The following is a 25,318-nucleotide window of genomic DNA, read 5'->3' as shown; positions in this document are numbered from 1 at the left end:
GAAGAGTTCCTTGCTGTTGTGTGCGTGGGTGGAGATTCTGTCTTCAATCGCTTTTTTCCTCGTTTCTCTGATGAGTTGATGGTGAGCGTTGGTGGCGGCGCTGAAGTTGTTGTGTGCTTCTGTGGATTTGGTGTTTCTCTAGGCCTTTTCGAGGCGGCGGCATGTGCGCCTGGACTCTCGAAGTTCGGTGGTAAACCATCTGGCTTTCTTGGCACAGGTATTGTTGTTTTTCTTGAGGGGGGCTATGGTGTTGGTGCGGTCCGAGATCCATCTATTCAGGGTTCGGGCTGCGGTGTTGGGGTCGTCGTTTTCATCGATGGTTGGGGTGGAGTTGTTGAGTGAGGAGATGAGCTGTTAGTCGGTGATTTTGGTCCAGTTTCTTTGTGGAAGCAGGTGCTGGTGTCTGTGGATGGTGGGTGTTCTGAAGGTGAAGTGGACGCAACGATGGTCGGTCCATGGGAGTTCGGTGGTGTGGCTGAAGGTGATGGAGTTTCCTGTAGTGAAGAGGGGGTCGAGGGTGTGTCCTGCTGAGTGCGTGGGCTCGGTCACGATCTGGCAGAGTCCAATGTTGTGGAGGCTGTCCCGGAGGCATGTGGTGTTGGGGTCCAGTTGATTGTCGAGGTGGAAGTTGAGGTCTCCCAGCAGGGTGTAGTTGGTGGATGCGATGGCCATCGGGGAGATAATGTCCGTGATGGAGTTGGCGAAGGGTCCGCGGGGTCCAGGTGGTCGGTAGATGAGGGTTCCTCGGAGGGCGGCAATGGGGCTGGCCAGTATCTTGAAGTAAAGGTGTTCCATCAGTTCTGTGGACTCGTCAGGGAGTGTGCTCAGGCGGAGGCTGGATTTGTGGACGATGGCGATTCCTCCTCCTGGGTGTCGTTAGCGCCTAGATACCTTCGGGATATGTTGGGCTCTATAAATCCTTCATTTCATAATCAGAACTGACAGTACGACATCTTAGTTCTCAGAGAGAGGTTCTGACTTCTCTCAGAAGAGGCTCTACTAGTATGGGACCTGGCCTATTTTTGATCATATATTGACGTTGGTGTGGAACACCTGCCACGCCATTAAAACAATCAGGCAAATGTACCCAATCAACAAATATTAGACTGTCACGAGTTTGAACTGCAGAAGTGCCAAGTAGATTATATATTTTGACAATGGGGTCAGTCCATGATTGATCTCTTCGCTACACTGAGCTTCTGCCCATCCACAAAATCTGTTTACAAAGGGTGATGATCCAAGTTCATTACCTGTCGCAAGGAGAAGCAGGTTACCCTCTACGAACTAAACTGTTGTCCTTTTTTTCGCACTATCTTAAACTAAGCTTTGCTGGGGGCACTTAACGTTACGTGTCCGCAACTTTGTCCTCTCTTTGCTGTTTCAGCTCTCTTTATTTGCTGTTTCAGCTCTCTTTAGTTACATCACCCATTCTGAGGTATTTCTTAAAAAGGCTTTCATTTCCTCTTGCCACTTACATGTAGTCAACAGTCAGACCTCAATTGCATTCTCTTATTTTTGGTGTGCACTCCTTTCGAGCCTCTTCTTACTTGTACCCTGGCACTTTGAAGACCGAATTCAGTTTCTCCAGTATTGGGGTGTCTTTCATAGATTCACATGCCTGAATCATTCCCTGTCGTCGGAGTGGGAGTCCCATGGTACATAAAAAAGCAATAACATGCACCTAATAACCAGAAACCTTGGTAATAAGCAACCAGGAAGTAAAGTAGCCCTAGGCTACAAGAGAAAAACTTACACATACATGACTATCATAGTCATTTTTTATAGTTCAAACTGCAGCCAATCAGGCGACAGCACCCACCAGAATGTTCTCCCCAGAGGCTCAGGCTCTCAGATTTTCTACCGCACGTCGTGTGAAGGGAGTCTCCTGAGCTCTGCTCAGTACTTCACTTTTCTGACTGGATTTCTCTCCTTTAGGATGTCATCTACTAAATAATCTCTCTTCAGGCCTTGTGAATCTTGTGGGAAGCTCCGGCTTTTTTCAGAAGATCCCCACAAAAAGTGCATCTAGCTCCTTTATCCTGATCATGAGGTGAGAGAGTGTAAGAGCTGCAGTACCTTCCCTCAGAAGACCCCCAGAGATAGGGAAGGACGCCTACTTCTGTGGCTGCAGAAGATTAAAAACCAGGATAACCCTTTATCTGATTTGGGAAGTGTGGCTTCATGGTCATCTGTATCCTCCAGAAAGGGGATAGCTAAGGAAGATCCATCTTCTCCTGGGGCTAAGTTGTTGAGGAAAGTTCAGCCCTCCAAAGGTTCATGCTTGCCTTCTGCAAAAAAGGCTTCTCCACCTTCTGGATCGTCATCTGTATCGCCCCTTAAAAAGACTGGAAAGTCGCTGGTATCTAAAAAGCTTCCTGAGAAGGTTTTTCCTCAGAAGAAGAAGACCCGGCTCCTTCGTCGACAATTATCATCGTCAACGCTACTTCAACGTCGACAGTCACCTTCTTGTCGCCAAAGATGATAATGTCGTCAGCCTATTCTCCGTCGACTTTATTCTCTGTTTCAGTAAGACCTAGCTCGTCGACGAAGGTAATGCCATTTATCGTCGACGCTCCGTCGTCTGCAACGAAGGGAAGAAAGATCCTGTCGACGAGTGCTCCGTCGACTAAGACCACCTCGGCAACGGCTACGTCGTCGACGAAAACTACCCCGTCGTCAACTACCTCGTCGACGAAGACTGGCTCGACGTAGATGACCTCACCGTCGACGAAGACTACCTCGTTGTCGACGGCCGCATCGTCACCGAAAAATACCTCGCAGACGAAAGATGCCTCGTTGTCTAAGGTATTGTCAACGAAGATTACACCATCGACGAAGTTAAATGTCTAGTCGGCACCATCTCCTTAGACGACGGCACCGTCGGCGGCAAGACCGTCGACGACTCTACTATCAACTTGCTCTTAACTGCAAGTATGTTCCTCCACACCGTCTATGGCCTCCTTTGCTGCACCGGCTACGACGGCTTCTTTGCTTGAAAGACTTGGCTCATCATTGCAAGCTCTATCACCACTTAAATTGCCTGACCAGTTGCTAGATTCTGATGACGAGGAGCAATCTGATGTAGAAGACTGGTTCCGCACTGCTAAGAGTCCGTCAGAATTGCTAATTAAATATCAGGAAGAAGATCAAGATGAGGAACCGTTCTCTGAGCCTGTGGATCAAGCTCCTGCCACGATGCCCACAGCACAGATGCCTTTGGCCCTTCTCAATAATTTGTAGTTCGTTAGACGACTACTATCGTCGTTTCCCTTCCTCTGAGTCAGCGGGGTCTCTCCTATCAACTCTTATGCCTCAGGCCTCTGCATCTTCTTTGAGATCTCCAAGACCACCTTCTCCAGCGCCATCTCACCATTCTCAGGAGGCTAACACCACGGATGAAGATAGAGAGGCAGTAGAGGTGGATGACAATCTGTTCTGTCAGAATGGGATGAGTACCAAATTCAGACGCCATCACCTTCTGCTCCAGCTACGGCTAATTCCCTCCAGTAGACATCGGAGGCTTCCATCTCTTGATGGAGAGAGCTACAAAGAGATTTCTAGTCCCAATGGAAACAAAGAAAGACGATCGCTTTCTTTATGATTTCAAAGACCAACCGCGAAGGCAAGTCAAAACTATTCCCATCATTGACTTCAAATGGATGGAAGGATTAAAAATTATGGCAACACCCAATTCTATTCCTGCTGTCTTGCCCCGGTTAGACAAGAAGTATAAGGCACCGGACAACTCTCCTGCATGCCTTATAGGACAACCTAAGGCTGATTCGGTCGTAGCCCAAGCGGCACAAAGACTGGCCAGAGACCCCTCTTCGCCTATATCTGCTCCACCAGATAGAGACGGCAGACGATTAGATTCCATCGGGAGAAAGGTCTCATCGATGGCAGCAACAACTGTACGTGCCGCAAACTCACGAGCCATATTAGGGAGATACGACAGGCAAATTTGGTCCGACATCTCCCCCTATGTTGAAATGTTACCAGAACCTGCGAGATCTGAGGCAAGGCAGATAATGCGAGAAGGTGAACTTACTACAGCAGAAATGATCGAGGCAGCAGTAGATCTGGTGTCTACAGGATTCAGGCAGCTAGCGGGTGCAGCTGTGTTGAGAAGGCCGGGATGGCTGAAATCCACATCTTTTCGCCAAGAGGTCCAAACCAAGATAATTGACATGCCATTTGATGGCGAGTTTCTTTTTGGCCAGCATGTTGACAAGTTCCTCCAGGCTATCAAGAAGGACAAGGAGACGGTGAGATCTTTGGGTAGCCTTCAGTTTCGCAGTTCGTCCTTTCGAGGTGCTAAAGTGTGTGGATCTTTTTCCAATAGAGAAAACTACAATCAGCAGAGGTCATACCAAACCTCTCAATCTAACCAGAGATACCAGCCCTACATGCATTAGTCTTACGGACAACGAGGTAACTCCTACACGCAGTCAAGAAGAAAGCCCTCCAACCGTGGAAGAGATTTCACTAAGAAGCAATGAGACATGCCACCTGCCACCATCTCGAACATCCCCCCAGTCAAAGGTTGGAGGAAAAATATCCTGATTCTACTCAAACTGGTCCGCAATTACTACAGACAAGTGGGTCCTGGATATAGGGGCCAGGGGCCACAATTCAGAATTCATCAAAATCCCTCAATTCTCCTCTAAGGGCCCACCTCCAGCTCATATCAAGGAGTTGTTCATCCAAATAAATTTGATGATACGGAAAGGAGCGATCAAAAAGGTCCCTTATTTGCAAAAAGGAACATGTTTTTACTTACACGGAAAAAATCAGGAGAATGCGCGCCCTCAACAAATACCTGTAAAAGTTTCCTTCCAGGTGTTAACACTTCAAGAAATCCTCCAGCTTCTTTCAATGGGGGATCACAAGGCCACCCTCGACCTTCAAGACGCTTATTTTTATGTGCCGATCCTCCCCAGACACAGAAAATTCTTACGATTCAGAGTGGCTGGCAGGGATTTTCAGTTCAAAGTACTCCCCTTTGGACTTCGGTCAGCACCCCGTGTTTTCACAAAAGTTCTAGCTCCGGTGGCAGCACATCTTCGCTTAGAGGGCATTCAAATCTTCCCATACTTGGACGATCCTTATCAAGGCGAGTTATTTTGCAAAGGCAAGTGCTCACGTTCAAAGATGCCTATCACTATTCCAGTCTCTGGGTCTCTCCATCAACTTCGAGAAATCTCATCTCATTCCGTCGCAAAGAAAGTCCTTCTTGGGAGCCACTCTGGACACCCAACTCACTCAGGCTTTTGCCTATTGCAAGAAAGAGTACGTTCCAGTTCGGCTGTTCAAATCTTTCCTCTGGATGATTTCATCCTGCATCCCTCTGATACCCAACTGTCGTCTCAGAATGAGACCTTTACAAGAGGAACTCAACCTCCAATGGTTTTAGGTTACGGGGTTGTTCAACGACATCATTCACATAACTCCTCGGATGCGAAAAGCCTTTCTCTGGTGGACTCGGTTAAAGAATTTACAGGAAGGATATGCATTCCTGGCGGAAATACCAAATTTCACCATCACCACGGATGCTTCTCTCGAGGGATGGGGAGCACACCTTCAGGGAATGACTGTCAACGGAAAGTGGAATGTGCAACAAAGGAAGTGGCACATCAATCTCCTGGAGCTGCGAGCCATTTTCTTGGACTTTAAATCCTTTTGAACAGTCATCCAAGGGGCCTCGGTACTAATTCGGACAGACAATACAACAAGTATGCATTACTTAAACAAACAGGGCGGTACAAAGTCGGCACAGCTCTCTCAACTAGCCCAGGAGTTCTGGGACTAGGCATTGAGTCAAGGGATCAGCATTTCAGCTGTCCATGTTCTGGGGATCTCCAATGTTCTAGCAGATTCCCTCCGCAGATCTTCAATTGCAAAAAATATTTTAATCAGTTTAAAAAACGACAGTTTAAAACAAGTTTATTTTTTATTTTTAAAGGTGCAGTAGCTCGGAATGTGTAGAAACGTAGATAGATTCTAACTTTTCTATAATTGCCTAAGGCGTGCAAAAATAAATATAATGCTATGAATATCTCCTTTCTGTTTGTCATTGTGTGGCTAGAAAAAAAGTGCAGAAGAAAGAAAAGCCATGCTTAGTTTGTGTTCTTTAGATGGCAGCTTTAGCTATGCTCCATGACCTGACCTCTCTTTTCATTCAGCTGCTGACTTTGGCAGCAGGCATTGTGATGTCAGAACTCAGCCATAATAAGTTATTACAGTTGACTGACTACCTCATTTCTTTATAATAGGTGACTGGGTGCGCAGAAATAGCTTATAATAAAGCCTCATAGCCTGCTGTAACGGCCTATACAGGCTTTTAAAGGCCTACTCCAGCGTTAAGGCCAGAGCCTTCGGTTCGGGTCTTTAACAAGGGAGCAGGACTTTAATAGCCGGTATAGCCCAGCTACGAAGGGCTAAAAGGCTATTAGAACATTCTGCCACTGGAGGGCAGAATGTTCTAACAATTGAAACAAAGGCGTCTCGGACCCTTAGGGGGGTTTAAATCCCCTCGAGCTCCGAGAGGCCTTTGTTCACAGCAATAGCTGTGAACAAAAGCAACATTGGAATGTTGCTCTGCAGGCCTTTACCATCCTGTAGAAGCACAGAGCACTCCATTGTATTCAATTGAGTGCTCCACATGTCAATGTTCTGATAAAGAAATTATAGATCTGTTTTTAAACGTGGATAGCAGAATTCCACGAATATATATTTACAAATAGGTCCAGCTCTCTTCATTCATTGGTTTGTTAGGGTGTCGTTCACATTTGTCAGCCTACCATTGCAATCAGCCCACTTCAGCCACTAGCTTAAATATCTAAGCAATGGCATTCTGCCTTTGCACAATGTGCACTAACATACAAAAAGTAGCCATTTGTACAAAAGCAATTCACAAACATAGGCATGTAAAACCAGACGTCTGCAGCCAACCCAGACATTTTGGTTTTGCCAGTCGTTTGAATATGCATGCTGTTCTGGGAGCTCGTCTGTTGCTCCCTTGCACGTCCCTGCTTGCCTCTGTGATTTGTTTAATGACTACCTGCTACTAAGGTACACTGTGCTTTAAGTGAAGAGCCGGCAGTTCCACACTACCTTTTTTAAAGGGCCATGGTTATACACTTTTTTCCCTAGCAGTAATTTTCAACATCTGTGTTCTATACCCTTTGTTGGTTAATCCACAGAAAATTTCCTATCTCCAAGGAATAGAGATGCGCTTGTACATAGACAAGGTTTTGAAAGTTGCAAGGCATGCTTTACCAGTTTTAACCCACCACATGTAAGTATAGTGTTTAAAAAATATGCCAGCTGGTAACTGTTGCCTGCTCTGGAGAGATGGCGCACATTCTCTCTACAAAGAGGCTCAGAAAAGACCTCTGGAGCTAAGCCTTGGTCGTAGAGGACACACGAAAGCATGCAAGTGTTATCTGATCTCCTCCAAGCAAGGAGTCTTTCTTAGACCTAAAATCATTAGTTTACGCTGACATAGGTTGAGGAAGTTTGCAAAGCAGAAGCAATCGACTAGAAACATGCAGGTCACATGTTCGAATCTTTCAACTGAGCTCTGTGCGACCTGCACCTTTGAGTAGGTGAAAGTAATAAGCTACACAGGTGCCTATTGATCATACAATGCGTGTGTTTTACAAATAATGCTTTTTTATGAGATACTTGTTAAAGGATTGTTTTGCATATGTATACACACTTTATCGGAACTAACTTGTTTTTCTTACTCTCAACGCCGGAAGGCTAGCCAGTAGAGCTATATCGATGTACATTTTGGCGGATTGAGGATGTAGAAAATCCACCTTTTTACGTGGTCACCCCAAAATGTTAGTGTTTTGCTAGACCCTATATTTTTGTTGGCTTTAGAACTCCTTGCGCTTTACCCATGCTAACCAGAAGTAAAGTGCCTGTGCTCCCCCTTTAAACATTGTCGAGGTGGCATCCTCCTAATTGGTATATTTAATTTGCATACAAGTCCTTAGTATATTGCACAAAATGTACCCAATGTCTTTGGAAGTTAAATGCCACTAGTGGACTGCAAAACCTATTGTGCCATCCACTATAGAGGATGTGCAGTCATAGCTTCAGGCCTACCACTGTAGCTTTACATGCATTACACCATGTCAAAATAACATTTTGACACAGGTAAAAGCTTTTCTTTTAAATATTAAGATGCCACCCTTTATAGGCCTTATAGCCTGGAGGGCAGGCTGCATGATATTTAAAAAAGGACATGTAGAAATTCAGTATTAGCATGTCCTTACATTGATTGTCCCAAAGCTTTATTTTTGCAATGGCAAGTCTAGCTGTCCTATGAATAGAATAGAATAGAATAGAAGCCATTTGTAAAGCGCCTGGTTACTCAAAAACAGAGTGTCCCAGCGCTGAAAACTGCAAAGGAGCTCAGAGGAAGGGACACAGGTAGGTCAAACAGGGCAAGGGAAGGAATAGTAATTAAGTGCGAGGGAATAGGAAAGTTTTAAGTTTTCTCTGAAACCTGATTTCGGAGGGTTCCATACGAATCTCGAGTGGGAGCTCGTTCCAGCCCTTGGCAGCCAAGTATCTGAACGAACAGCCACCCATCCTGGCTCTGGTGAATTTAGGGATTTTGAACAACATCGTTCCAGAAGATCTCAAATTCCTGGTAGGCCGATGTATTGTGCAATCTATGTACAAACACACGTGTACAGATTAAAATTGTAATACCGACTGTGGGTAAGGGACCAGCTAGACAAATAAACAACTATTTTGAATACTTACTAAAAATCTTATACAGTATTTAAGTTGGTTTTTTAATAAATATTAAGGAAACTTTTAAAAGTTAGTTTACCTGCCTGGAATGTCATATGGGAAATATTCATACGCCTCTGCCAGCTCCCAGCCACTAATTAGCCTTGGATAGGTATGAGTAGGTGTAAAATGCCTCCCAGAAACAAACAATAGGCTTACCTGAATGAGCAGAGATGACTCCTCAACTCTGCTGAATATGTAGGGTGGGGGCAGTGGCCACCCTTTTTAACAGTACAGTGTCAATTCCTGCTTGGCTGTTCTGCTGGAGTTACATATAACACATGGGGCCCTTTCAAGGAGGAGATACAGGATGCCAAGAAAGTTCTTGTGGGTCTGCCGTCTGGTTGCTGAAGGACTCTGCTTTAGTCCTCACAGACTTCTGTCTCAGGGTTTATTGTAGATACAGTGGCTGTCTCAAACTTTAGTGTTAGATGTAGCAGGACACTAGGATTGCCTTGGTACACTCCCCCACAACCCTTGGAGCCCACTTTTAGTGTGACTGAAGACTTTTTCCGTCCTGAAAATGCCCAAAGTTTGTAGGGTTGGCCACCTGAACTTTTACCCCATTAGTTAGGGCAAGTCCAGGACTCATTTCCACACAATGGTTAATGCCAGGCAGAACAGCGGCACATCCAGGCATCCCCTAAATGACCGTTCCTAACTCTGCTGAGCATTAGAAGAGGACTTTGATATGCTATGTTTTGAGCTGAGAGGAGCCACACCTGATGTGTGAACCTGCTCCCTGTTGTACCCAAGGCAAAGAAGTGGACTGCAAAAGTCATAAGGTTAACTTTCTGTTCAAGTTACAGGACACAAACTGCAGGAGACTTTTTCACAGCTGACCAGTGCCAACTGAATCTGGACTGGACTTTGCTGATGGCCTAGGTTAGACACCTTGACTAAATGCCATCCATGTGGTCCTTAATTGTACTACTGTGGTGGATTGAGATTTAAACGACTAAGTCATAAGGTGAATTCTTTGGCAGGGACGGACCTGCTTAGTGCATCTGACCTGTGCTCCAATATGATCCTCAAAATGTCCCTGTCTACAGAAATCACTGGCCTTTTGTGTTTTTTTTTTTACTATTTCTACTTAAAACATTAAAAATGTATATCTCTAGTTCCCCTTATTGGATTTTTGTCATTATGGTGTCATTTTGTTTATGAAATGTTATTTTTTCTAATATAGTTTGGGGTTCTTATTATTTTCCAAAGTTAACACTGTCTGCTCTGTGCCATAACTACAAAGGGGTTGAATTCAGGTTAATTTAGTGATGAGCGTTCATCTTGGCACAGGATGTGATTGTTCCTTGAGGTGAGTAGTCACCCACCCCAATTAATATTCCAGTTTCCTACAGGGGAGAAGGTTTAAAACTAGGATCCAAAATAAGGTTATCTGCCATACCATTTCCAATGTAGCGTGGCTCATAAATCAGAACGGCACTAATGAGTGTTGTCCGACAGAAACACCTGGCCACTGAAATAGTGTTCAGTATGTTTCTTCTGCAGCAGTGTTCCCTCAAAACAGTTTCTTACAGCTGAAGACGGTTTCACAACTCTGCAATCTAGCTAACATCTTGATTTATTGGGGCCTTTGACCACAGCATTAAAAGCAGATGCAGAACACCTGTCACCAAGTATTGCATATGTGTTTGTCTGTACATGTGTGTCTGTCCTATGCATATCTTGTTGTGGAGAAAAAGGGTACAGTTGTGTGCAGAATATACGTGTGCTAAGTTTGCACATGTTAATCATCTATTTATCACTTATAAGCAACCAGCCATTAATATTCTTCTAAATGATTCCACCACTACAGGTTTTATGCCTTCAATAACGGACTATGCGGGACAATCAGAGGTGTAAACTTTGTATCTGCCTCCTGTAGCGTATCAATGACAGGCATGCCATGTAGCCATTTGTAAGATTATTTTCCTTATGTTTCTTTTCACCATTCATTGTCATTGTGTGTATGTGTTTGTCACTATGTTCACCATATAACTTTGCCCAACAGAAGGGAAGTTTAAAGAGCTAAACATTCACTTTGTTGATTTTTACCATTGAGAGTCCATAAGTATAGTCAGGTCTAAAATATTTACTCTGTTCTGAGAACTTGGTTAAAAACTAGAAGCGTCTCCTGCCATTCACCACCTTGTTTTCTTTTAATCACCACCTCCTTCCAAGCTCCCTTTGCTGTCTACACTTCTGTGCTTCTCACATTTTCTATTGATACTTGAATGCTGTAGTTCACTGTGGGCCATTCAGTACACAGCAGCCAGAATCACTCTAAACCTCCCACGCCGCACTCGTATCACACAACACCTGAAGGAGTTCCACTGGCACACCGTTCACAAACTAGCACAGTTAAAATTCCTCACCACCACTTTCAAGGCACTACATAACACTGGCCCAGCATACCTCAACATTCCCATCTACTTTCACAAATCTTCTAGATACCTCCGCTCGTCCAGATTCCTACTTGGACGATTCCCATGCATATAGAAAATCAGATCTGGTGGTTGAGCCTTCTCCTACATCGTTCCTAAAGCATGGAATGACCTGGCTCTACACATAAGAGACTTCTCCTCCTACTTCTTGAATTCTGCAATAATCTGAAGACCTTGCTTTTTGAGTAGCCCCACTGGGCCCTAGGTGTGCTTAGACTGACACCTGCTCAGTGCCAGTATTCCCTTGTGAGTGATAGTGCACACTACAATCCTGCATAACATAGCAGAGACATACAGTAAGTTCAGACACAGTTGATGTTTCAGGCTGAACCTGTATTACATCTCCGTAGCAACTTTAGGTACCATGTTTATTTTAGAGCTCACTGGTGGTAAAACTTTTTCAGACTATAAAATGAGGATTATTATCTGCTGAAACCTTGTGTTTTACTTTTACTGCTGTTTAATGGAAAACAGTAAAATTGGTTATAAAAATCAGGCTTCCTCTCACACATGCATATATGCATTCCACTGCTGGAAAGGGAGTAGTACATTTTCAGGGTTTGGTTGACTTATAATTTGTAGTGGCTTCCCATGTACAGTGACTTGGTAGCATATTATCTGTAGTGTTTTACTGACTGTTTTAGCTGAGGGAGTAGGGAGGTGCGTGCAATTGGTTAATTGGGAAGGGTGGAGTTACATCTGTAAGGTTAAAGAGGAAGCAGGTGATAATGACGTTTTATTGACTTGTGGAAGGAGAGTACGCTGGGAAGGAGATTAAGCTGACACATAACACAGGTACGGGAGAAGGCTGTGGAGATTTTCTTTGAGGGAATAGGAGAAGATAAAGCTATATTTATGGGGAAAACGATTGAGTGGCTTATAAAGGAACAGGGAGAGGAATAAGGGGCGCAATGTGCTCCTTTGGGCATCTATTTTCAGCATGTTGTTGTTGTCATACATTTAGAGGGAAAATGTCAAGTACGGGGATAGTATTTTGAACAGGTATGAACTGGGTGATGATTGAAAGTAGTAAAATGGAACAGTTCATCTAATGTTGATTTCTTGTAATTTGTAGTGAACCCCCGACGAAGGGCTAGAAAAAAGCCCGAAATGCATTGAATATTACATCTACTACGGAATATGAATCATGTTTATTTTCTACTCCAGAAAAAGTCCTCATGTGCATATCTGTTGTTTTAGAAATATTTAAAGACCTGATGCCTCTCACGTGACAGGATAAAAAATGAAAGTATGAATAAAGTTTGTAATACCACGAAATAAATGGATGTAAACAACATTAAAAAAGTGTGTGATCTTTGTAATGCTGCAGGGATTAAGCTGTGCATCCGGGATAGGAGCGGAAATCCGCTCCATTTCTTAGATAAATTATTAGCACACGTGGTGGAGGGGTTTACCACGACCCCGGGCTGCATGCGAAAAAGAGAAAATTGGATTAACTAAAGACAATGAATACTTGTGATAACAAGGAGTGCACTCTTTCACCTCTTTTTGAAATATACGTAACTGAGGGATTCCATACATTAATGTGCACAACTCTGATGACATATTTGAATTAGTGTAGAACTGGTACTTCCTGACTTAAAAAAAAAATACCGTTAGCACTACTGCTGTTGGAAGGTTGAGCCTATATGTTTGCTATACGATTTGTGTCCTTCCATGCAATCACTAATTCTTTTATCCAGACCTACATCCCTGCAGTCATTACTCAAACATTCATTCATGCTCTCACATAGGCATGGACTCTGCACTTATTCATTCATCCTTCCATTTACTAAACCCCTTCACTCATTGACACATTTTCGCATTCAATCACAGTGCCACATAACCAAAGACACAAACTTGCAAATGGAGAAAGTTAGAAGTTAGAAGTTGGCAGAGGTATGCAACAACTACATCCCACAATCTTAGTCAGGGTAAGCTAGATACACACCTAAAGATAATCTATGCTCACCCTCTGGTAGCTTGGCGCTGAGCATTCTGGCTTATCTAAAGAGGAAATGTGTAAAAGATTTGGGGAACACACCCACACACACAGCGACACAATGAAAACACCACAAAAATACTTCACACAAGTTTAGAAAAATAGTGAATATTTTCATAAGAATATCAAGATCAAAATGACAAAAATCCAATACGGTGAATCTGAGTAATGCATTTTTAAAGAATAAACCAAAAACAGTGCTTAGAACTCAATAGAGTTAAAGGTTACTTGAGGTCGTGCTAGAACGGGGTAAATGCAAAGTTCAGGCCGACCACAATAGAGGGCAGGGCGGCTACCGGACTCCGACAGGTCCAGCTAACAGAGTACCTTGGATGCAGCAAGCGTTGACATTGAAAACTTGCTGCATGGAGTCTAAGAGGCACTGCGTTGTAGCCTATCCCATTGATGGAGGCGAAGCGTCTGCGCCAATCTGCGCAGTTGATGAAAGCTTTAGCGTCGAACCACATTATGATGCAGGCGCTGCATTGATGTCTAGCCACCCTGTCCGTCGGCATTGAGCTGTCCAGTTCGAGGCGCTGTCTTTCATCGGCTACTGCGTTGAAGGGCAATGCTTTGGTTTCGATTGGCCAAAGTAGTCCCTACATCAACGTTGAAGCAAAAAGCAACTGCAGAACCCACTTCTGAGGTCTAGGACTGGCTTGGCACCTCAGGAAAGGGATGACTTGCAGATGACAGAGTTTAGAAGCAGCTGAGATGTAGGATGTCTTTGATGGTCCTGAGACTTTAGAACAGGAGGCAAGCCGGCAAGCCCTTGGAGTCACTCAGGTTTAAGTGAGATGGGTCTAGTCCTAATTGTCAGCAGGGAGGAGATAAACAGAGCAGCTATGCAAAGCAGAGAAGCAGTTCCTTTAGAGCAGTCAGTCAAGCAGAGTGGCAATCATTGGAGCACAGCAGTCTTTACTCATAGCAGATGTCTTCACAAGTGCAGTAGGGTAATATCTTGGTAGTGTCAGAGCCCACATAATTATACCCAGTTGTGCCTTTGAATTGGGGTGACTTAGAAACAAGCCCTGAAAGTGCACAAGTCCCCTTTCATTCCAGCCCTGTCTACCATGATATCTGGGGGTGGGGGGGGGATATAATCAGTGCTTTGTGTGGGACACAGGACGCAGCCTATTCAGATGTTTCAGCTCCCTCTTTCTGCCCAGGAAGAGCTATCAAAAGGCAGAGGAGTTATCCGTCTCATCCACTCTTCCTGTGTTTGTGGCTGTCTCGAGGGATTGCACAAAGTGTTGTTGTCACCCACTCCAGACGTATATTGGTGTCAAGCTGCAGGCACACAGCTAAGTTAAAAGCAGAGAAATGTCCACTTTCTAAAACTGATTCAGAAAAGGGGGTGGTGATGAACAGGGTGTCTGAATTAAGCAGACCACTCTTACCCAGTCCAAAGATCAGGGCTTGATCCATCACCGTTTTTCAGCTCACTGCACCATCCCAGCTCAGAACCTGGCTACATGCAAATTAGTCTGTTCCTGTCCCAGTGCATGATGGGAACAGGGCAAACCAAACTACCAAGCCAATTCTTATACTGGGAAGGAAACAAGCTACCGGGGCCTGGTTTCTGGCATTTCAGCCGTTGTCGGCCCGGCTTGCTTGAATCCTGATGGTGCAATGAGCAAGGGACTCACATCTGAGTATACCCTTCCACGTTTATGGTGGACAAAATGATTCAGAAAAGGGGGTGGTGATGAACAGGGTGTCTGAATTAGGCAGACCACTCTTACCCAGTCCAAAGATCAGGGCTTGATCCATCACCGTTTTTTAGCTCACTGCACCATCCCAGCTCAGAACCTGGCTACATGCAAATTAGTCTGTTCCTGTCCCAGTGCATGATGGGAACAGGGCAAACCAAACTACCAAGCCAATTCTTATACTGGGAAGGAAACAAGCTACCGGGGACCGGTTTCTGGCATTTCAGCCGTCGTCGGCCCGGCTTGCTTGAATCCTGATGGTGCAATGAGCAAGGGACTCACATCTGAGTATACCCTTCCACGCTTATGGTGGACAAAATGATTCAGAAAAGGGGGTGGTGATGAACAGGGTGTCTGAATTAAGCAGACCACTCTTACCCAGTCCGAAGATCAGGGCTTGATCCATCACCGTTTCTTAGCAGGGTATACTCAGACATGAGTCCCTTGCTCACTGCACCATCAGGATTCAAGCAAGCCGGGCCGACGATGGCTGAAATGCCAGGAACCGGTCCCCGGAAGCTTGTCTCCTTTCTGGTGAAGAATTGGCTTGGTAGTTTAGTCTGCCCTGTTCCCATGATGCACTGGGCCAGGGACAGACTGTTTTGCATATAGCCAGGTTCTGAGCTGGGATGGTGCAGTGAGCTAAATAACGGTGATGGATCAAGCCCTGATCTTTGGACTGGGTAAGAGTGGTCTGCGTAATTCAGACACTCTGTTCATCAATCACCCCCCTTTTCTGAATCGTTTTTGGCCACTATAGGTGTGGCAGGGTATACTCAGACATGAGTCCCTTGCTCACTGCACCATCAGGATTCAAGGAAGCCGGGCCGACGACGGCTGAAATGCCAAAAACCGGTCCCCGGAAGCTTGTCTCCTTTCTGGTGAAGAATTGGCTTGGTAGTTTAGTCTGCCCTGTTCCCATGATGCACTGTGCCAGGGACAGACTGATTTGCATATAGCCAGGTTCTGAGCTGGGATGGTGCAGTGAGCTAAATAACGGTGATGGATCAAGCCCTGATCTTTGGACTGGGTAAGAGTGGTCTGCTTAATTCAGACACTCTGTTCATCACCACCCCCTTTTCTGAATCACTTTCTAAAACTGGCATTTCTTAAATAGAAATGAATCCAACTTTACCACTAAAGAAGGTTTATCATCACTATTCCAAAGATAAGAAACATGATGTAGCGACTCCTTTCTAATCAGGAGTTAAAGCTTAAATGTGTTTTAAGGAATTCCCAATGCTAGCCAATGAGAGGAGTAGGCCTCACAGCAGCAAAAATCAAATTGAGCTCTTTGTCGCTATTAGGGCATTCAAAACTTCAACATACATGTCCTACCTTTTAGTTACACAGCACCCTGCCCTCAGAGCTTCCTAGGGCCTACCTTAGTGGTGACATGTGTAATAAAGGGGAGTTTAAGGTTTGGCAAGTGATTTTAAATGCCAAATCGAAGTGGCAGTAAACTGTAAACACAGGCCTTGCAAGGCAGGCCCCAGGTAGGTTTGAAAGACTGCGTGTGTGGGTGGCGCACCCAGCGCTGTACGCCCACTAGTAACATTTAAATTACAGGCTCTGGGTGTATGGTATACCACTTTACAAGGAATGTATAAGTAAACTAAATATGTCAATCTTGTACATACCAATGTCACTATGTTTAGGGAAGATGCACCTGCATTTTAGCACTGTTTAGCAGTTGCCTACAGCCTACAAAACGATACAGCAAAAAGTGGAGGTAAGGAGGCAAAAAGTCTGAGGGAAGACCACCCTATGCATGACAGAGAAGCACTATGGCATTTACATTAGCCATATCTATTGGCTTTGCCAATGCTTGTTGTCCTTAGATGCTCTTTAAACATTGATCCAAGTAGTGGTTTTATCTCACTTAGACTATAGCAACCCACGCGACGCTTGCTGAAGGCGGTCGCTCCCCTCGCTCCCAGCTCCTGATTGGTATCGTACACTGCGATCTTGCACAATCTGTATTCGCATTACTGCCGCCTCGTACACAGCATAGCGCTGTAGTGCGAGTGCCTTTACAAAACATCTTAGACATTTGTAGCGTTTTTGGGGTGATTTAATACGGCGCTTTAAGTCGCCCTTTCACAGCTGTTGCGCGATCTGTACCGCTAGGTTGACTGTGCATTGCCTGCTTTAGAATAGAGTAAAGCCATTGTTGATTGTCTGTGCCTACCTCCAGTTTCGTTTTTATTTCGCTGCCGCCATTTTACTGATTGTTGTGGTGCCTCAGAGCTGTCCCCCACAGGCCGCCCCGCCTCCCAGCTGACCCTCCCTCGCCCCCACCCACTCCACCATCCATATATGACAGATGCTCCCGTGCGCAGCGTTCACGCGCAGCGATCGCGCCCCATGCGCGCCGAAGGTGTGCCAAAGGTAAGCCCGTCTACGCCCGTCCGCACCTGGACCGCGCCCAGCGTCAGACCCCCTGGCCCTCGCAAACCGCACTCCTCCTGCATAACATATGATGCCCCCACCCTCCTAGCCCTTAACCCCGGACGCACACCTCTATGCTGCGTAGCTGCCCCGGGACAAACCCATGGTCCCTTCGCCTGCCACTCCTGCAAATTTACCAGCATCAAGACCCACACAATTACAAGATTCTCCGAAAAGACCGCACCGTCCAAACAGGAGGAGGCATCGCCATCGTCCATAAGAACACCATCCGCATCACGACCAGCTCCGACGTAACCTTACAACCGCCGAACACCTCCACTTCCAGGTCCACACCGACCCTAGGACCACACTCAGAGGCACCCTCATCTACAGGCCTCCAGGAACCTGTAAACAATTCAGCGAAGACATCACTGACTTCATCAGTCCACATGCCCTCGCCTCCGAGAACTACATTCTATTAGGAGACCTCAACTTCCACCTGGACAAGAAAAACGACAGCAACACCACCACCCTTCTTGACAACCTGGCCAATCTCGGCCTCAAACAACTGGTTGACACCCCCACCCATGTAGCCGGACATACGCTCGACCCAATATTCACCTCCAGCAAACACATCTCCTTCGATCGCACCACAGCGCTGTGTTCACTTCAGCTACATATTACCTCAACCCAAAACCCCCCACAACCTATCCCCCGAAGAAAATGGAACAAAATCACCACCGACCAACTCCTCACATCGCTCAACCAAAACCCACCCGCCCTCTCATCGGACCCAAACCAAGCTGCCATCAAATTCAAACAATGGATTACTCACAGCGCTGACAAATTAGCACCCTTGAAAAACCATCACACCAAACAAGACAGCAAAAAGGCCCCCTGGTTCAACGATGACCTTAAGAAATCCAAAAAGCAATGCTGCACTCTCGAGAAAACTTGGAGAAAAAACCCAACCACCGACAACATGACCACCTTCAAGGCAGCCACCCGCAAACACCACCAATTGATCCGATCCACCAAGAAATCAGCATTCAAGAATCGACTCGATAACAACGCCGATAACAGCAAGGAACTATTCAACATAGTTAAAGAATTCACCAACCCCACCGCAGCCTCAAACGACATCACTCCCTCCCAAGACCTCTGCGATTCGTTATCCTCCTTCTTCTACAACAAAGTTGCCGACATACATAACAGCTTCAAAAACAGTTCCAACAAACAACCCTCTCCACCCCCCTCAGAACCTAAACCGCCCTCTAACAACCTCAGCGCCTGGAACCCAATCACCACTGAAGACACCATCCGCCTCATGAATTCCATCCACTCTGGCTCGCCAACCGACCCTTACCCCCACCACATCGTCAACAAAGCAGACTCCATCATCGCACCCCATCTCCGTGATTTCATCAAATGCTCCTTCATCTCTGCCACCTTCCCAGAAAGTTGGAAACATGCCGAAGTCAGCGTCCTCCTGAAGAAACCCACAGCAGACCCCTCTGAACTTAAAAACTACCGCCCCATATCCCTCCTCCCATTCCCGGCCAAAGTCATTGAGAAAGCCGTCAATAGCCAACTCGCCGCCTTCCTCGAATCCAACAACTCCCTCGATCCCTCTCAGTCCGGCTTTCGAGCCAAACACAGCACCGAAACGGCCCTCATCGCAGCAACGGACGACATCAGAACACTACTGGACAACGGAGAAACAGTGGCCCTCATTCTACTTGACCTCTCCGCCGCCTTCGATACTGTTTGTCACAGCACACTCATTCAACGCCTCAGCAACATCGGCATAAAAGGAAAAGCATTGGACTGGATCATCTCGTTCCTAGCTGGGAGAACTCAGAGTCCGACTTCCCCCATTCAAATCAGAGGCCACCAAAGTCATCTGTGGTGTACCACAAGGATCATCACTCAGTGCCACCCTCTTCAACGTTTACATGAGTCCACTCGCTTCCATCGCACGTCAACACAACCTTAACATCATCTCCTACGCTGACGACACCCAACTGATCCTTTCCCTCACCAAAGACCCCAAAACCAATCTTCACGAAGGCATGAAAGAAGTAGCCGTATGGATGAAAGACAGCCGCCTTAAAGTTAACTCAGACAAAACGGAAGTGCTCATACTAGGTTGATCCCCCTCTGCCTGGGACGACTCATGGTGGCCCTCGGATCTGGGCTCAGCACCCATACCCACGGATCACGCACGTAACCCTGGCTTCATCCTAGACTCTTCACTCTCGATGACCAATCAAGTCAACGCCGTCTCATCCTCCTGCTTTAACGTACTTCGTATGCTCAAAAAAATCTTCCATTGGATCCCCGCCGAGACAAGAAAGACTGTCACCCACGCACTGGTTACGAGTCGACTAGACTACGGAAACACCCTCTACGCCGGAATTACAGCCAAATTACAGAAAAAACTCCAACGCATCCAAAACACATCAGCGAGACTCATTTGGGACATACCTCGCCAAGATCACATTACCGGCCACCTGAAAGACCTCCACTGGCTTCCCGTCAACAAGAGAATATCATTCCGTCTCCTCACCCACGCACACAAGGCCCTCTACAAACTAGGGCCCGAATGCCTCAACACTCGACTATCCTTCTACACACCCACCCGCCAACTAAGATCATCGAATCAAGGCCTCGCCGCAGTTCCACGTATCCAAAGATCTACCATGGGAGGTAGATCCTTCTCCTACTTGGCGGCCAAGACCTGGCACTCACTCCCCACTCACCTCCGCCTTACACAGAACCACATCTCCTTCAGAAAAGAACTTAAAACCTGGCTATTCGATAAATAATCAACCCCCTCCCCAAGCGCCTTGAGACCCTCTGGGTGAGTAGTGCGCTATATAAATTCTTGAACTTGAAACTTTGCCGTGGCATCCCTGCATATGATTTTGCCTGACTGGTTCAGATTCAGCTTCCAGCAGCCCCATATTTATTTGTTATCACTCCATTGTCTCCCAGACTGTGAATGTATTTTTTTCTGTCTATCTTGTTCATCAACCAATTCACTATTGGGGCTTCTTAACCTTCAGACAAAAATTGTTCATTACTGTCCTGTCTCCTTGTACTTTGCTTCATCACACCTTGTCACTCTGCCTACGTTTTCACTGTTGTACAGTTCCTACAAATTAAGTAGGGCTTTGTGTTTGAACAACCTATGCGTCAAAATATTGGGACTGAGTCCACTCATATAATCGGAATATGTTGGCCTATTTCCTGGCTAGCTCAGTGCGCCATCTGGACCCCTAAACCTGACAGGATACCGGATGGTGTCTTTAACCTCAGAACAAAACCACTCTAATTCCCCCAGGCAAATAGTGGCAACAGATCTACCCTTCCAGAGGGAGACACAAGAAATACTCAAATTGGCATTTCAGTATTTATTGAAGTAGTTTGATTCTTGTGTAAATACATGAGCTGCAATTATTAGTAGAAGGAAACAAAGCAATGTTACCAGCATTACAAAAAATGGTGAAAAGATGATTAATTCAACCATTAGAATTATAATATAATAAAAGATTGCACCCCATATTCCTACTAGATTGTCGAATAATAAAAATAATTACTCCCAAAAAGGCCTCAAAGTATACAGGGAACTTAAAACATATATAGTGCCTCACTGTATAGAATGCTGGTCTAGGGACCCTACTGATTGGAAAAGAAAATAACAAGTAAATTGCTGCTATGTCTAGATCATTGTATCTTTCTGAGTTAAAAATGCAAAAAGGGGCACTTTAGATTTGAAGTAATAGGCTTTCTAACTGTTGCACATCTGCTTGTCAGTGGAGGCTTAATTTTGTGAATGTATATTAAAGCCCATTCTACAATGTTTGAAACATTTTGAAATGCTAAACGTTAACTGTAGCATGCATATAAATTATTTATTTGGTTTTATCTAATTTAGGAGCTATGGTGGCAAGTGTCCATCCACCCATGCGCTCACCCAGTGCATCTAGTATTGGAAGCAGAGAAAGGTGAGCTGATTCCTGCATTATTGATCCTAAAAAAGCCTGCTTCTTGCTGTATTTTATTTTTTAAGATAACCATTGCCAAGTGTGATTATACAGTGTGTGCCTGACTTTATAGCAACTTTAAAAGTTTTTTTTCTTGGAAAGTTGAACTTGATCCTTAGCAAATAGGTAAGAATGTTATGTGATAATTCTTAGAGAAATTATTATTTCTGAGGGATACTCCTAGCTGCAGATTCCTAGCCTTTAGAATATTCCTAGACTTGATTGGCGAATTTAAACAGCAGTGCTCCCACACACTGGCAGGTGACATTTTGCAGCTCCATGTTGGCTTTGTACTGCCCCAAACTGCGCATGACAGCATCTAGGTTAAGTTGTGAATTGTGCTTTTGGCCTTCTGTAATGCTTGCAACAGGCAAGATCATCATAATTTCGAATTCTCATTTAACTGCCCAATATCACTTCCGTTACAACTCGCATGCACTGCGCTGTATTACTTTTTTCAATGAAGTACCTTGGTTGTATACTATTTGTTGCTATGCATAAATTAAATTATTATTAATTAAGATCCCCGTTGGACTAAGAGTTGGTTGTTTGTGATGATTAAACATCAAGTGAGGACTAATTCGGCCTCCGAATAGATGCAATGTGTCACAAAAATAGATCCGTAGTAACCCTTGTGCGTACTGTATACATAAGTACTCAGAAATGCAGGGTTTCCCCATAATCAATTACTGGCCCTTTTAACAACGTTTTCTGCAACATTTGTGCATATATTCCCTCCAGGGCTATCCATGAAAGTGAGGCCAAATTAAATCCCATCTCTCAAGAAAATTCCTGATCTCCTTCCAGAAGGAGGACCTGCATGCAATATCATACTGTAGTCGCTCTTTATGCAGAAGCCCAAGAAAAACATAAGGAGCACTGATGCGCTGTATGTTTTGCTCAACATGGAAAAAGGAGTAGAACTTTGAAAGAATTAGTTTATCCAGTATTGAGGTATCTTTCAAAGATTCACATGCTTGAATCATTCCCTGTTGTCAAGATTCCCACAGTAAAATAATTAAGCAGTATTTAATAAATATCCTGTGCTGTAATGGCCCTAGACATGTTATTTATAGCCTATATCTGTCCTTTTTTTTAATATTTTTTGTTAAAGGACCTAATGTTGAAATACAGCCAATCAACTGTCAACAGCCTCTAGAACACTCCCAGTAGAAGCAGATTCCCTCAGACTTTCACCACACGTTGTGTGGAAAGGAGACTCCCTAAGTGCTACTCAGTTTCTAGAACCTTTGGAATTTTCTACAGTCTTGACACCATGTCTGACAAAAGAGGCATTTTCCGCTCATGTAAAACCTGTGCAGGAAAAGGGTCACTGTGGATGATCCTCACAAGGAGTGTATATATTGCCCCCATCATAAATATGAGGTGAAGGAATACAAGATCTGCTATACCATTTCCTTAAAAACTCAAGTATAGAGGGAAGACTGCTTTTGTGGCTTCAGACCACTAAGTATCAAAGAATTGTGTCTGATGAAGAGAGTGAGAGATGCTCATTGTCTCACTAGAGATCCAGGTCAAGGGACAGTTCCTCTGTAGAAGATAGGAAACACAATAAACCTTCTTGGGACATCAAAGGCTCTAAGAGGGAAAAAGGTGTGACGTACTCCTCAGAACATTCCTTGTCTGTACCCTCCCTACCTTCCAGAAAGGACGAAGACCAATTAAGAGCCTCCTCCTCAAATCCTGGGAGGCAAACAAACCATTGTCGACTACATTACTGCACTCCTCGACCACGAGAAGTGTGACCTCGTCTGCACTGTCGACAACAGTAACCGTGACAACAATGGCAATGTTTGCTCCTACACCGTCTACCAGAATTTCACTAAGAGCCTTTCGACGTTGGGATCTCTATCGGCAACCATTGATGTCCTTCAGTGGATGAAGAAATCATCCACAAAGATGCAGTTGGGAAAGATGCCGTCGGCAGTCAATTTGTTGGCGGGGTTCCCGTTGACGACCACCACGTCAACGACACTACCGTTGTCAGAAATACTATTGACGACGGCAACACTCTGGACGACGACACAGTTGACAAGGGAATCTGCCCTTTCGGCTATGCCTGTTTCATTGACGCCACAGTCGATGAGGGTTACTCGGGTAACAAAGGTTACCAAGACTTTCTTACGTCTCACCATGGCTGAGTGCAGTAAGGTGTCACCATTGATCCCACCACATCTCTAAGACATACAGGACTCTGATGAACATGATGATGATGGTATTTTCTGGTGTAGCTCAGAGTCAATCAGAGCTGCACGTTAACTGTCGAAGACGAGGAGGAGTTTTACATGACGAAAGTCAGTACTACCAGCAAAGATATCGTCAATAATGGTTTTCAACCGGAACCGCATCCCAGGGACATGGCCCACCTACCTCCTTCTCTGATTCAGGACCTGCAGGCGATGTTGGCAGATTACAGACAACGGAACTGAGCCTGAGGGACTGCTGCCTCAGGTGGATCTGCTAGATACGCCAGTTGTGCCATCTCCAGTCATACCTGCGTTTTCTCCTTACCAACAGGCCCTATCATAGGGGATACTTCTGCTTCAGATGAAGAGAGAGAAGAGGGTGAGCTCCGGGACCCTACCTATGCACCAGACCCTTGAGAGGACTATATCATACCAATGCAATCCCCACCTACCATCAGATTCTCCCCCAGAGGACATTAGAGGATTTCATAATCCCCTCTGAAATGGAAGCTCAACTTGGTCCTCAACTTGGTCCTCGCACAACTGATGAGGCTGCCCTTTGAGCTAATTCACAAAGCTGAACTGAAGTTTCTGACTTGGAAAGTAGCTCTCCTACTGGCTCTCACTTCTACTAGGAGAGTTAGCGAAATCCACAGTGTCCATGTCAGCAGCTCTTTTCCCTGGAGTGATGCTGGAGAGAATTTGCCGTGCTGCAACATCGAAAAGTGTTCACAGCGTGAAGATGCAGCTGTGATTCAAGCGGTACTGCATCATCTCTTCAATTAAGGTGGACTTCTTTTCTAGTAAAGAGGAATTTTATGCTTTTTGAAATTGCATAGCATTGTTTAATATCATTTGCTAATGTTTCTAACAAGATAAAAAAAAGTAGTAACCTAATTTTTCTAACACCGTTGGATAAATATTTCATTTTTGCATCATAAACATAGCAGGATGGAAGTGCGTGAGGTGTTGTAGACATGTTTTAAAGTTTCTAGTATTGGAAGGGTATTTGCATAGTTACAAATGTCTGTTTTAATGCACTGACTTTTTTAATGTTTATGTATGGCATGATTCCCGCCATCCACTACAGACAGTTACATTTTTAGCTGCTTGCTATTCTGGTTCAAGCATGTGAATCTATGAAAGATACCCCAATTCTGGATAAGAAAATAAGGGCCAGATGTACTAACGTTTTTTGCGGGAGCAAATGGGTTTTAGACCTGTTTGCGACTGCAAAAAACGTGTGGCCCATGTACTAATCCTATTTTGCGAATCAATTTGCGACTCGCAAAATAGGATTAGCGGCTCTCTATTAAGAAGGGCGTTCAATTGCGTCCCTTCCTAATAGCGACTCCTGAAGCTATGTAGCACTGTTTTGCGACAGCAATTCCAGTTGCAAAACAGTCGCTGTTTACCACCCTTCATTAAAGGGTGGTAAACCACTCGCAAACAGGAAGGGGTCCCCAGGGGACACCTTCCCCTTTGTGAGTGGCTCTAAAAATATTTTTTAAGGGCAGGCACTGGTCCCAGGGACCACTGCCTAGCCTTAAAACGAGCATTTGCAATGCAATAGGTCTCGCATTTATGAGAGTTTGTGCTATTGGCATTGCAAATGACAATGCCATTTAGTTAAGTGTTGTTTTTAAACAGATAAATAAATTCCATTGTCATTTACAATGCCAACAGCTAAAACTCTGCAAAT

At 45.0% G+C, this 25,318-nt stretch overlaps 1 protein-coding gene across 1 annotated transcript in view; it reads left to right on the top strand.

Annotated features, from left to right (window-relative positions):
- The window catches only part of TRIM24 (tripartite motif containing 24), a 1,193,545-nt gene that overhangs the window by 663,640 nt on the left and 504,587 nt on the right, over window positions 1-25,318 (top strand). Inside the window, exon 12 of the mRNA XM_086952962.1 lies at window positions 21,301-21,370. Coding sequence (XP_086809088.1) covers window positions 21,301-21,370 — 70 coding nt within the window. The remainder of the gene's footprint in view (window positions 1-21,300; window positions 21,371-25,318) is intronic.

This window comes from Lissotriton vulgaris, chromosome 1_2 (genome assembly GCF_964263255.1).
Source record: "Lissotriton vulgaris chromosome 1_2, aLisVul1.2, whole genome shotgun sequence".
Taxonomy (NCBI): Eukaryota; Metazoa; Chordata; class Amphibia; order Caudata; family Salamandridae; genus Lissotriton; species Lissotriton vulgaris.
The sequence above is the reverse complement of the archived record's forward strand: the minus strand, read 5'-3'. Positions and strand labels throughout refer to the sequence as shown.